Source organism: Chrysemys picta, chromosome 1, assembly GCF_011386835.1.
Source record: "Chrysemys picta bellii isolate R12L10 chromosome 1, ASM1138683v2, whole genome shotgun sequence".
In the NCBI taxonomy this organism is placed as follows: Eukaryota; Metazoa; Chordata; order Testudines; family Emydidae; genus Chrysemys; species Chrysemys picta.
In genome coordinates, this window is record NC_088791.1 from 21,764,025 (window position 1) to 21,777,745 (window position 13,721).

At 39.9% G+C, this 13,721-nt stretch overlaps 1 protein-coding gene across 8 annotated transcripts in view; it reads left to right on the forward strand.

Moving 5' to 3' along the window:
• CACNA2D1 (calcium voltage-gated channel auxiliary subunit alpha2delta 1) overlaps positions 1-13,721 on the forward strand; it is a 660,196-nt gene that overhangs the window by 99,916 nt on the left and 546,559 nt on the right. For all 8 annotated transcript variants that reach the window (XM_065553645.1, XM_065553650.1, XM_008178507.4 and 5 more), the window contains exon 3: positions 6,103-6,219. In XM_065553645.1, coding sequence (XP_065409717.1) covers positions 6,103-6,219 — 117 coding nt within the window. The remainder of the gene's footprint in view (positions 1-6,102; positions 6,220-13,721) is intronic.

Sequence of the window (13,721 nt, forward strand, 5' to 3'; positions counted from 1 at the left end):
TTAGATGCAAAATCTAACGAAAACTTGCATTCACTTGGTCAAAGCAATATAATAAAATGTATTCAAATCAGCTCTTTAGAACAAGCCCCATAGATAACCAAATTGCATTTTGAAAGGTGAATAAACACACCTTAGCTGATAAGGACCTTTATGACTATTAGAGATGAGCTTTTGCTAATTGTGTTTGACTGCTAGGTGGAAGGCTTTGAGAATGAAAAGTTTGTTGCTGCATGCAGATACTGAAGCTTCCCCTTGCTGCTCTAATTTTCTGCAGCATCAAAGCTGAATTCAAGGAATAGGGGAGCAAACAAATAAATTATGTAAGCAACTCAAGTAATTAGTGACTCTTTCCTCCATTATTCCTGCCTTGGTAGATTAGACAAGCCTCACATTTGAGGAAAGATCGGGAAGTGTGTTAACATTTACAAGCACTCTGAAAAATTGAAACAGGTTTGTGTTCAGTAAATAGCGGGGTATATTACCCGCTGGAATTAGTGGCGGGTAAGGGAGGAGTAATTTTGATACTTTGAGCCCTGGGGATAGGATTAAGTGAGGAGAAGGGAGAGAAGGAGCACTGTGTCCTCTATGTTATAGTACAGCATCCTACAAATTTGCAAATTTAACACCATTAATTTGGCTTGGATAGGGACTGGGAGTGGCTGGCTCATTACAAAAGCAGCTGTCTCTCCTGCAATTGACACCTCCTCATCTATTATTGGGAGTGGAATTGGGAGTGAATTGGGCCTGTCAACACTCCTTCTCCTCTTGTGAGGTAACTCCCTTCTCTTCATGTGTCATTATATAATGCCTGCATCTGTAACTTTTACTCCATGCATCTGAAGAAGTGAGGTTTTTTTACCCATGAAAGCTTATGCCCAAATAAATCTGTTAGTCTTTAAGGTGCCACCGGACTCCTGGTTGTTTTTGTGGATACAGACTAACACGGCTACCCCCTGATATTTGACATCCTACAAATGTTTATTCCTACTGTACCAGTTTCCAAGTTAGGTCATCTGGTAACAGCACGTCTTTAAATCCTTGACAAAGAGGCATCGTCTCTGGAAATAATGTGAACCTCAGTAGAGGGAGCCCCTCTCATCCGCAGGACCCACAGTGCCTGCAGTGAAGGCTTTTCACTGAATGGGGTAAAGGATTCCAATTTGGCATTGTTGGATCTCCACTATAATCACGTGGATTATTCCTGGAGTAGGAGCTTGGGGAGGGAGTTGAAAATGTTTCCTTGTTCCTGAAAGTGGTACCCAGCATTCTGGCTAAACTGCTATTCAGTTACCTGCAACTTCCCACAAATCCCCACCAATAAAGGGCGTTTAAATGTTGCAGTGTATTGAAAGGCTAGAAGACTCTGTAGGCGACCTCCTGCTTTTTGCAGGCACATGTGATAGCGACATACATGGTTCGTCTCTTAGGACTCTGCGATTGAACACTCAGTGCTAAGACACTTAACTGGTGAGTTGGGAAAACATTTTAATTTCCCTTATCACCCCTAGCACTTATTGCATCAAAAGTTCACTACCTGCATACACCACCCTCAACCCCCTATGTGCAGATTGAGGGTTTGCATATATTTATATGTTTGCAGTATTCTTGGGTGGTGTTTTATTTTAATAGAGCAGAGCTGAGTCAATTGTTTGGAATTAAATATTTCCTGTAATCAAAAATAGCCCCCCCCCCCTTTTTTTTTTGCGAATGGAAATTTTTGCAAAACCTTTTCCCCTCCTTTCGTCCCCTCCCCGCCAGTGAAACCCAAAAATGAAAAAAAAAAAGTTTTTTTCTGTGTGTTTTTTTTTTTTTTTTTCTTTGCCTCCCTCTTTTCAGTGGCAAAATGGAAAGAAAAAGAACAAAAGTGGGGGAGAGGCAGGGGTAAAATGAAAAATTGGAAATTTTCAAAAGCAAAAATTTTAATGAAAAATTTAAAATAAATGAAAAATGGTTCTTTTGACACCCCGGAAGAGTAAAAAGTATTTCAAATTGATCTAATTTCTTTGCAAAATCTCATTAACCTTTTAATCATATTTGTTGCACAATTATCAAACCATAAAAATCCATAATCCATAATGGCTCTGCCCCTCATTAGTGCCGATGGTACTGAATTTGGCTTCAAAACAGAGGCTTTGTATATATGAGGATCACTAAGATTACAGTGGTTGTCTCTTAAGTGGTAAGGGTGGGTATTAACTATTGATAGGAGATCCTGGTGGGTTTGGTACAGTTTGTTTAAATCTAGACCTCTTGAGATTACAAAACTGAGCTCAGATTTGGTCTTTTTGGCAGTCCCGTGAAACAATTTTTGTGTCCCTTTTCCCCAATATACCTGGCTGTTGGCCATGATGATTACCTGGCTAGAAATGTAGATATACGTATTACCAGACTGGATCAGACCAGTATCTAATTTAGTATCCTGTCTCTGACAATGGCCAGCACTAGACGCCTCAGAGCAAGGTACAAGAAACTCTGTAGTGGTCAATTATGGGATAAATCGTACACAGAATCATAGAAATATAGGGCTGGAAGGGACCTCTACAGGTCATCTACTCCACCCCCCCTTGCTGAGAGGCTGGATCAAATAAACCTAGACCATCCCTGACAGGTGTTTGTCCAACCTGTACTTAAAAACCTCCAATGATGGGTATACCACAAACTTCCTTGGTAACCTTATTCCAGTGCTTAACTATCCTTCTAGTTTTCCCTAATATCTAAGCTAAATCTCCTTTGTTGCAGATTAAGCCTGTTACTTATTACAGTATCTTACATTCAGTGGACACGGAGAACAATTGATCACGCTCCTCTTTATAACAGCCGTTAACATATTTGAAGACCATCTTCTTTTCTCAAGAATAAACATGCCTAGAAGTTTTTTTTAAACTTCCCCCATAGGTCACATTTTCTAAACCTTGTATCATTTTTGTTGCTCTCCTCCGGACTCTTTTCCATTTGTTCACATCTTTCTTAAAGTGTGGTTCCTAAAACTGGACACTGCACATCTGCTGAGATTTTACTAGTGCCGAATAGAGTGGAGCAATTACCTCCATATCTTACATATGACACTCCTGCTAATACACCCCAGAATGATACTACCTTTTTTTTTTTGCAACTACATCATGTTATTGGCTCTCAATTTGTGATCCATTATGACCCTTAGAGCTTTTTCTGCAGTATGACTGCCTAGCCAGTTATTCCACATTTTGTATTTGATTGTTTCCTTTCTACGTGCAATACTTTGTACTTGTCTTTACTGAGTTTCATCTTGTTGATTGTCCAATTGTCCAATTTATCACGGTCCTTTTGAATTCTAATCCAGTCCTCTAAAGTGCTTGCAACTCCTTCCAGTTTGGTATCATCCACAAATTATATAAACAAACTCTCTACTACATTATCCAAATCATTAATGAAAATATTTAATAGTACTGGACCTCAGGACAGACCACTGCAGAACCCCACTAGATGCATCTCCCCCACCCTACACACAGTTTGACAGTGAAGCATTGTTAACTACTCTTTGAGTATGGTCTTTCAACCAGTTGTGCACGGACCTTATAGTAATTTAATCGAGACCACGTTTCCTGAGTTTGCTTATGAAAATGTTATGGAGGACTCTGTCAAAAGCCTTACCAAAAAAAATCTAGGTATATCAGATCTACGGCTTTCTCCTATCCGCTAGGCAAGTAACCCTTTCAAAGATAATTGCTGATGGTTCTGAGATTGCTTCAGCTAGTTCCCTAAGTACCTTAGTGTGAATTTCATCAGTCCCTGCCAACTTGAATGCATCTAACTTATCTAAATACTATATATATTTTTAACATGTTCTATCTAACCCCTATCAATTAATAGTTGGTTTATGCCCTGACGCAAAAGGTTTATATCCCTTCTATGGTTTTGTTATCCTATCTAATGTAACTAAATATGCATGTTGTCATTACAAAAACAGGACCAGATTTTCAGAAGACATCGGCACATTGGCCATAACTATCACTGCTGGATGATGAGTAGCTTTGAAAATCCGGCCCATATTTAGATGCCTAAGTAGGACCTGAGCTCCTTATAAAATCTGTCTCTAATTGTAGATGCTTTTCCATCTGACTATCTTGTCCAGGATGTCTAATTTGGTTTTGGACCTGCAGTGGGAGCTTTAGGAAGGCATGAGATAATTAGCCATGCTGGAATTTGACCAAGATACTGAGACTTGCAAAATGAGTCATGAGATCTTTAGCGTCCTCCCCTTGCACATCACTGGGGCATTGGCTGCCTATCAACTGAGCAAGAAGCATCTGTGACTGAATCACCGCTTTTTGCAGCACAGTGGACTTATATTTACTTGTGAGATCTTATGTAATCATAGGCTTGAGTGGTGGATTTTCTACAGGCGTTTGGGGGATATCTTCCCAAAAGCAAGAATTAAGACCCTTTTTTTCTTTTTAAATCAGTTTTGAGGGAGAAAAAGGTTTTGATTTTTTTGAATTTTTTTTTATATAATCCAGTGTTCTGGAAATCAAAACTGATTGCAGCTAATGGTAATTCATGTGAATGACAGAACTGACAAGACTTATCAGACATGACTGATTTCATTCATCAGAATGGCATCAGACCTGGCAATGTTCAAAATCCACTAGCCGCAAGCGGCAGATCCTGATATTGGTGTGTCCCTTTAAAGCCACCATACAACTATACCCTGAGAAGCCTGGCACAGCTGGTAGAATTAGTCTGCTGGATAGTTTCTGAGCTCTTTCTGCTGGAGCTCGGCCAGTGAATTAGTGTTGGACCTGTTCCTGTGTGTGTGCCTAGAATTACTTCCCACAAGACAGTATAACTCCCCATCAGGCAGTGTTTCAGAGAGGCAAAGCACTTGTGTAACCTCAGACCATCTGTTGGTTGCATAAATTAATTTTCCCCATTCACCATCTAGCCATAAGGTACACACTCTTTCTTTTTCCAGATTGTTGTTAGAGTTTTTCTCCCCTTTTAAGGAGGTTGTGTAGGAAGAAGGGGTGTCCTTTTAAAAAACAGAAACAAACCCCACACCTCTACATTTTTTGGTAGTTATTGCCCTTCGAAACACCGCAGAATAACAGAACGAGGTGCTCCCTCACCACAGTGAATTTTAAATCATGGAAGTAAGGACAATATTAAAACAACCAACAAACCCTTAGGTGAGCGATATACCTTACTAAAATAAAGGTAAATAAGTGTCTAGATCATCAGGAGGTGTAAATCAGCGTAACTATGTTTACTTCTGTGGTGCCACATTGATTCACCTCGAGTATCTGGCTCTTAATCTTTTAGGAAGACTAAAACACATCAGTGATTTCAGGGCTCAACTTCAGGCATCTTTATAGGCATTTGATTTTCAGATAGGGGAGGCTCAGCACTTTGTGGAAGTCAGGGCCCTTTAAGGTCTCAGGTGAAGTATCTACCTCACCTCCCGCCCACCAAAAATTGCTTAAAAATCATTTTTAAGGCTCAGTCCTGAAAGCAGCAGAGCATTGCTTGGGGATGCTGAGGACTGTTAAATAAATCCCACAGATTTTGATCTGCTCATCTCCTTGCAGAATTGATCCCATAGTGCTCTAGATCACCGAAGTCTAATAGAGGCACTAATCCTTAAGCCATCATTGTGAGATGGGTAGTAGTGAGGTAAATACAATATCCTTTCTAGAGACGGGGAAACTGAAACTCAGAAATCCAAAGCTCCCTGGGGTAGGGACCGTCTGTTCATTATATGTGTGCACAGTGACTAGCACAGTTTGGCTCTGATCTTTGATCCTTTAGGCTTTATTGCGATGCGAATAATTAGTAATAATTATCATAATAGCCTCATGAGTGCTGAGTATTAATATTAACAATAATGATAATAAATTTAGCCCTTCATTATGGCCGCAGAATCCCCAAATCAATGGGGACACCGTTTTCAGCAGAGAGGCTGCGGCTTGCTGAGGCTTGTGGCTAGTTTATTTGGGAAGTGGCTAATAACTGAAGAGTTACTGGCTCATAGTCCTGTATTCAATCCACTAGGCCACTGTCCTGTTATTACAATGTAAACAAACAGGCCCATGTGGTAGTTCTGAATGATTTCCTTTTCTCATGCAGATTTATACGAAATACAGCGATCTGTATACAGTGGAAGCCAACAATGCACGTGACTTGGTGGAAATTGCAGCCAGCAATATTGAAAAACTACTGAGTAACAGATCAAAAGCCCTGGTGGTGAGTACTAATTGGATCTCTCTCTTCCACTTATTTCTCATTCTTTTTGAGTCTTCATGTTTTACTGATGCATGTTTTTACTGTTGTTGTTTTTGCTGCTTATAAATGTAGGCGCAGTGTCAGTCTGATATGTACAGGATGTGACATATGCAGAATGATGGCTTGTGAGTTCATGATAGAAAATCAACTCATTAGTTAGTTGGCATAGGACAGACGTTTACATTATTGATTGACACATTAGGGACCCGGGCCAAATGGCAAATCAAAAGATAAATAGGTTGAAAAATATTCCTCTAAGTACACATGAATGTTCATGACATGAAGATGATAGTACTCTACAGTCATTGGTAATCTTGAAACATTGAATGAATACTGGATCCTCTAAGGTAACTTATTTTTTTAAATATTTGTACATCATCCATTGGGTAGATGTGTTTTGAGACAGACACCCAGTGAAAGTTGGGTAATGTAAGATGTATCTCCAAGTAAATCACTTAGCCTTTATCGCCTCATCTTTTTAACCCTCACGTCTTTCGTGATGGTAGCATCTGATTTTCCTCTTCCAACAATGTGTTCATGTGTCTGCTGAAGCTTCACAGTGTGTTTATTCTACTGCTGACTGGCCATTTTACTCCATATTCCAACCACCTACAGTGTAAATGAAATTCACCTTGAACTTATAAGAAGTCTGTGCTCAGTTCTAATCCCATGATCCCTTATGTTTTGAATTACAAGTAGTTGCTATTTCAAACTGCTCATTGGCAGTGATCCTTTCCTTTCCTTTAAATAGGCCAAGTCTGGCTAATTGCTTCTTGTAACTCATACCCACAAAACCCTGATTCATTTCAGAGTAGCCTTCTGCTGCCGTTTTCAATCTCAACAATGCCCTTCCTAAGAGACCCTGACCAGATTTGCATGGAGCACTCCAAGGGCTTGTCTTCACTACCGGGGAGATGTACGCTGCTGCAATTGATGCAGTGAGTGTCAATTTAAATATCTAAATTAATGGAGATATCCTATCTCCTAGAACTGGAAGGGACCTTGAAAGGTCATCAAGTCTAGCTCCCTGCCTTCACTAGCAGGACCAAGTACTGATTTTGCCCCAGATCCCTAAGTGGCCTCCTGAAGGATTGAACTCACAACCATGGGTTTAAGCAGGCCAATGCTCAAAGGACTGAGCTATCCCTCCCCCCTGAGTCTAGTAAAGATCTGGTAAATCAATGGCAGAGCACTCTCCTGTTGACCCTGGTACTCCAGCTCTCCGAGAACATCTCTCATCAGTGCAGTGCACTAAAGACTTTGGCGTAAGTCAACCTAAGTTATCGCGACTCCAGCTATGTTATTCATGTAGCTGGAGTAGCGTAACTTAGGTCGATGTACCCCAGTAGTGAAGACAAGCCCCAAGTGTGTTCACTCCCTTGCCTTTCCTAGTGTTAAATCTAGAAACAGGCTGTGACGTTGCACTCTATATGATTTTATAAAAATATGCTAATGAGTGAATATAATTGGAATATGCTTCATGCAAAAGGTCTCTTGTAAGGTATCATTACAAAGCTTATAATCTACTGTGTGTGGTCATCCTATTTGTATAAATGTATCACTCTTGTATCTGAAACTAGAAATATGAAATATAACTCTGAGGGCCTATTGTAATTATGCAAAGTGTAGGCTATTAATGGTTGTTTGGAATCTTGATGGCTCCCATCAACCAGGACAATTGACTGTGGATGGCTCTGTTTGCAGGCAAGCCTTCCTGTGAGTCAGGCTGGGCCGAATGAAGGCTTGGGGTCTTACAGTGACATGTGATCATGTCACCTGAACTGGAATCCATCTTTAACCTAGTGCTTTTCCATTGAGAAGTGGGGGGTGGGAACCTAGAGGGACAAAGGATTCCCACCTTATGCAAAAGATATATAAATAGGTGGAACTAAACAAAGGGGAGAGCCATCATGAAGAATCCCCTAGCTACCACCTGAGCTGGAACAAGAGCTGTACCAAGGGAAAGAATTGTGCCCAGGCCTGGAAGGTGTCCAGTCTGAGGAAAAAATGTACTGAAGCATCTCGAAGGGTGAGATTATCTGCATTCAGTTTGAATAGATATAGATTTGCATGTTTCATTTTATTTTGCTTGGTGACTTACTTTGTTCTGTCTGTTACTACTTGGAACCACTTAAATCCTACTTTCTGTATTTAATAAAATCACTTTTTACTTATTAATTAACTCAGAATATGTGTTAATACCTGGGTAGGCAAACAGTTGTGCATATCTCTCTATCAGTGTTATAGAGGGCGAACAATTTATGAGTTTACTCTGTATAACCTTTATACAGGGTAAAACGGATTTATTTAGGGTTTGGACCCCATTGGGAGTTGGGCATCTGAGTGTTAAAGACGAGAACACCTCTGTTAGCTGCTTTCAGGTAAGTCTACAGCTGTTAGGGGACGTGATTCAGACCTGGGTCTGGGTTTGCAGCAGACTAGCAAATCTGGCTCAAACCAGGCAGGGCACTGAAGTCCTAAGCTGACAGGGCAGGAAAGCAGGGGCAGAAGTAGTCTTGGCAGTAGTCTGTGATCCAACCCGTCACACAGGCGTATCTTGAAGTGGGGTCTAATGGATGGAACAGTGGACTGGGAGATGGGTCACTTCGGTTCTAGCATCTTCACACACTGACTCTTACTGTAGCCTGGAACAAGTCACTTAAATCCAGATTGTGGTTGGCCATCTAGGAGTGGGGGAGAGAGCACAAACAGCCTTCATCCCACTCCAGTTGTACCTGGGTTGAGTGCCAGCAGCTGGCTGGGGAGTGAAACCACTGCTCTGTATTAGCCTTCAGTACTAGCCTCCTTACAGGTGGTGAGGAGAGCCATGCACTTGCATCTGCCAGTATAGTAGTCTGGAGTAGGGGGTCACCATGTGCAGTACCCATTTAAAGGAGTGTGGATCTGCCATTGCTTTTTGTGCTTCGCCAAGAGGAATTCCTGATTACTCTTCCAGATCCCTTAGCTTTTCCAATCCTTAATGAAGGGCTATATCTTTAATACATGATCTTTTAACTTCTCTGTGATTCAGCTTACCCAAGTGTAAAATGGATGTCATGCTGCTCACCTACAGTATGTCACTGGGTGTTCTGAGGCTGGCTTAGTGTTCACATAGCATATGAACTTTGCATGGAAGAATTATTGTCGTGAAATATGGTATTAGGTGTTATATTGATAACCACTGTTTAGACATTTGAAAACATGTCTGTTTCCCCACTACTTTCCCAGTCCAATAATTCAAACTATTGTACACCTAAGACAGTGTTGCCAGTTTTTGCAATTTTATTGTTAATCCCACAAGTTTCATTGTTTTTTCTTAAAATCTCAGCTGCTGAAATCAAGAGAATGTGAGAATCTCAGTTTTCATCTTAAAAAAGTAAGTTTCTAGCCCTCATGATTGCTGAGAAAATCTTGAAAAGTCAAGTGAATGCACACTAAAGGCTCAAAAACAAGAAGGCAAATAAAAAGAACTCCCAAATTATTCTTTAAAAAACCTCTTCATTTTTTAGCCACTTTTGGGGCCCGACTGATGATTTTTCAATGCTTAGGGTTGGTAATGCCACTAACAATAGGCACCTATTACAGTGCTCGTTATTTATACCAATGTGGCTGTAGACTCCTGATGCATATGAGGAACTCCTGTTGAAACATGGGAGGATCAGACTCCTGGCATCTGTACTTACCTTGCCACTTTATCCATCAAAAGTGAAATTCATTCTGTGCAGAGGGCCAGAATTGGTCCTACGCATCACTTAAACCCTCTGCACTTATGTGAATTTTGCTCACAGTCTCTTAGATCCTAATGCTCCCTTTTTGGTGCTGAAACAGCTCAGAAGTTACCATTTTTAGCTGGCCTTTATGAGGTGTTTTTAATCATCCGAGGATCTCTGTGATTTACAAACATTAATTAAGCAAATACAACAGATGCATCAGCCCCTCCTTGGATGAGCATACTTTGGATATATATAACCCTCATCCAGCCTACCACAATTGCATAGTCATCTGCTCCAGTTGGCAAGGCATGGCGTTGGACTTCTGCAGACTCCCAGTATTTAAATGTTTGCCTTTATTCCTATGAAATGTTCTCCCAGTCTTTGTTTAGCTTTTTAATGCCATGTGTGTGTATATACACACACTTTTTTATGCCTTTATATGTATATAGGCATAAAAGTGTGTGTGTATACATATATGTACGTATACACTTTTGTGCATGCTGAAAACTGGATATTTAAATCCTCATCACTTCCTTTCAGAATATTGTCTGCTGTTATATAAAATACCTACATATCCTTCAAAAGTCATAATTACCACACTATTGCCAACCTCAGGTAGTCAAAAATCATGAGTCACGTATTCCCAAGTCATGTGACTGGCTTAATAATTGTGAGATTAAAAAAAATTGGGGTGTTTTTTTTTTTACTTTCTAGTTCTGATCCATTAAGGTACATTCAACTCACATTTTTAAGCTTTTCTCCACAGCCACTTGGGCTAGAAATGTTTTTAAAATGAAAGCTGAGATTCTCATGTATTCACAAGACTCCAGGAGCTGGGTCTTTCAGAAATATGCCAAATAGTGCAAGACTCCCAGTAGAATCATGAGATTTGGTAATACTGTTACCAACTTCAGTTTTGTTGCTGGCTTCTGTTCTCTATTAATTATCAGTCTGTGATTAGTCTCTGTGATTTAGAGTCTTCCATGGCATTATCTTACGTTAAAAATTACCTGTTTCATTCATCTTGCCATAAACGTTGATGGTTGAGATACTTTGCATTGATTTTTCTGTTCACAGCTTCCTGCTTTTGTCATCAGTGCACACTGTGACTTCTGAGTTTATTCCCTCCTCCAGATCATTTTTACACACTTGGGATACTCCCTTGTTATCTTCTGAATGTTAACCTGTTGCCTTCTACTAGCAGTTCTTCTTCACCTCCCAGGCACATTTCTGTATCATGCAGTAGCTTCCCCATATGCCTTACTGATTTTGTAAACAGATCATCTGTGCTGCAAAAAGTTGATCGGAAATGTAGATACGTTTATACCTACAGCTTCAGCTTTGACTGAGAGCAGGAATGGAGTCAGGCATAGCTGTTACTAATCACCACAGTGGGTTTTTACCATTGGGACTAAAGTGTGTCAAAGTGTTAAATTAAGGGCAAATATGATGCAAGAGGACAATACAGCTTCTAGCAATGCCCTGAGGGAGATACCAGTGAATGACATCAGCAGTCTCATTGTTTGTACATTGGCATAGCCAAGGGACTCTACTGGGTAAATGATGTTCCCTAGGCATGTAGCAGAAACAAAGTTGGGGCAAGGTTATAATAAGCAAATATTGGCGGTGACTTACCCAATAATATACTGGTTTCCCTCAGGTTGCCAGGATGACTATAAATGAAAATTAATCCTTCTGTAACAAAATCTGCAGTGCTATACTACATCCCTGTGCTAAACCTCTATGATGAAGATTTTTGGACAACATTATCTGATGGTTTTGTACGTGATATATGAAAGTGTCACTCCATCAAGCATTGCGGGTAACTCAGATGGGATTCATTATTCTATTTCTGGTCTGCATATATTATGAAAATAGTATGACATTTATATGGAGAGATCATTGTGAAAAAATGGATGAAGATAGCAGGTGCTTTTCTAGCAAGGAGAGAAATTACGTTTGATTAATCATCATCTTTCCTCTTAGTTAGGTTAATATATTTACTGTTCCCAGAAAGTAAGCCTGTCTACCCCATTATAATCTGCGAAGGTCCAAATATGGGGCACAAAGTGTCACAAAATTCCAAATGAGAGTCATACAAATATTAGAGTTGTGCAGGAAATGCCATGGAGTTTTTTTCTTGTAGTGTTAGGTAACTGTTTCTGTAACCAGCACACCATGATTTTTTATTTCTGTTGGAAATAATTTTTCTGCAATAAAAGTTTGGGGTACCATTTTTGTATAGAATTTAAGTATTCTCGGAACTGAAACGAATGATGTCCCTCAAAATGAGAGATATTTGAGATGTACGAGTCCATCTGGTCAAGTCCGTGTAGGCAAAAAGTTGTGTTCTTCAAATGAGTTAAGCTAACTCAGTTAAAAACTCCCTTTAATGCCTATATAGGCCCTGTTTAACATGTTTAAGATAGGTGGCTACATCATGATTAGATGTTAAATAGTGCTTGTCTGGAATTTTCTGTCAAAACAATTTTGAATGAAAAATTCAGTTTCAGCAAAATTGGAATTTTTCATAGGAAAACTTCAATTTTACAGAATATTTTTTATTTTCCACTTTGTTTTGAGGCAACACAACATTAAACTATAGTTCTGTGTTACCTGATTTGGAGTAGTATTTCGGAGGCCCGATGCCCATATTCTCCTCCATTGGCTGGGCTCCCTGGCTGGATGACTTCTCCTATCATGCAATATAGTGTCCCCTCTGACTGTGGGTGCATCATGGGAGGTGTCTTCCAGCCAGGAAGCTGAGCCATAGGGGAGAATGAGGGCATGAATTGCCTCAACAACAACCATGAGGCACAGTAACATCGTAAGCAGATGTAGTTTAATGTTGAACTGACTCAAAACGAAATGCTTTGACGTTTCCAAATCAAAATTTTTTCATTCTACAAAATATTTTTGATATTTCAACTTTTTTGTTGTGATTTGGGAATGTTGAAGTATCAGAATTTCCCATGGGACAAATTCCATTCATTGCTCAGCTCTAGTATTAAGCTGTCTACTCAGATGTTAAGGGGGGGGGAGGGGTCATTCAATTGAGTTAGCTGAACTCAGCTGAAAAATGCACCTTTTTGCCAGTGAAGATAGGGCCTCTGAGATTAAGCATAGCTATATTAATACTACCTCTGAATGGATACCTACTCAACCATGCAGCCAGTTAAAAGCCTTTTCTTGTGGTAACAGAATAAAATGTGTAAAAAGGGGCATTATAGTGTCCTTAATATTTGTGTGATTGAAGGCTTCCCTCCATGTTCTGAGTGCAGCAATATTATCTTTTGCCAATAATTGCAAGGCCAGAAGAGACCATTGTGATCATCTCATCTGACCTTCTGTGTAACAAAAGCCATAGAACAAACACTCAACGTCAAACAGGAATTATTTTGGGTATCTTTTTGAAAATAATCCAATCTTGATTTTAAAATTGCCAGTAATACTAACAGTTAAAAGAAAAGATATGTTGGCAACAACACTGATGAATTTTTCAGGAATGTGCTGCAAAGGACAAGGGTATATTTAGTGTAGGCGGTAGTATGATATAAGCAGGCTATGGGCTTTTACCCAGCGATTTTGAAGTGTAATCTACATTGTTCAGCTGATCAAAACGTAGCCTCTGTGCATATGAGCTCTTGCACACATAATTTTTGTGTAATATTGCTTGTTGGCCTAACCCATCCCTCAATGCAAGTGACTTCAGCAGAAGTTGGCTCTGGTCTAATGTGCGTACATGAGAAA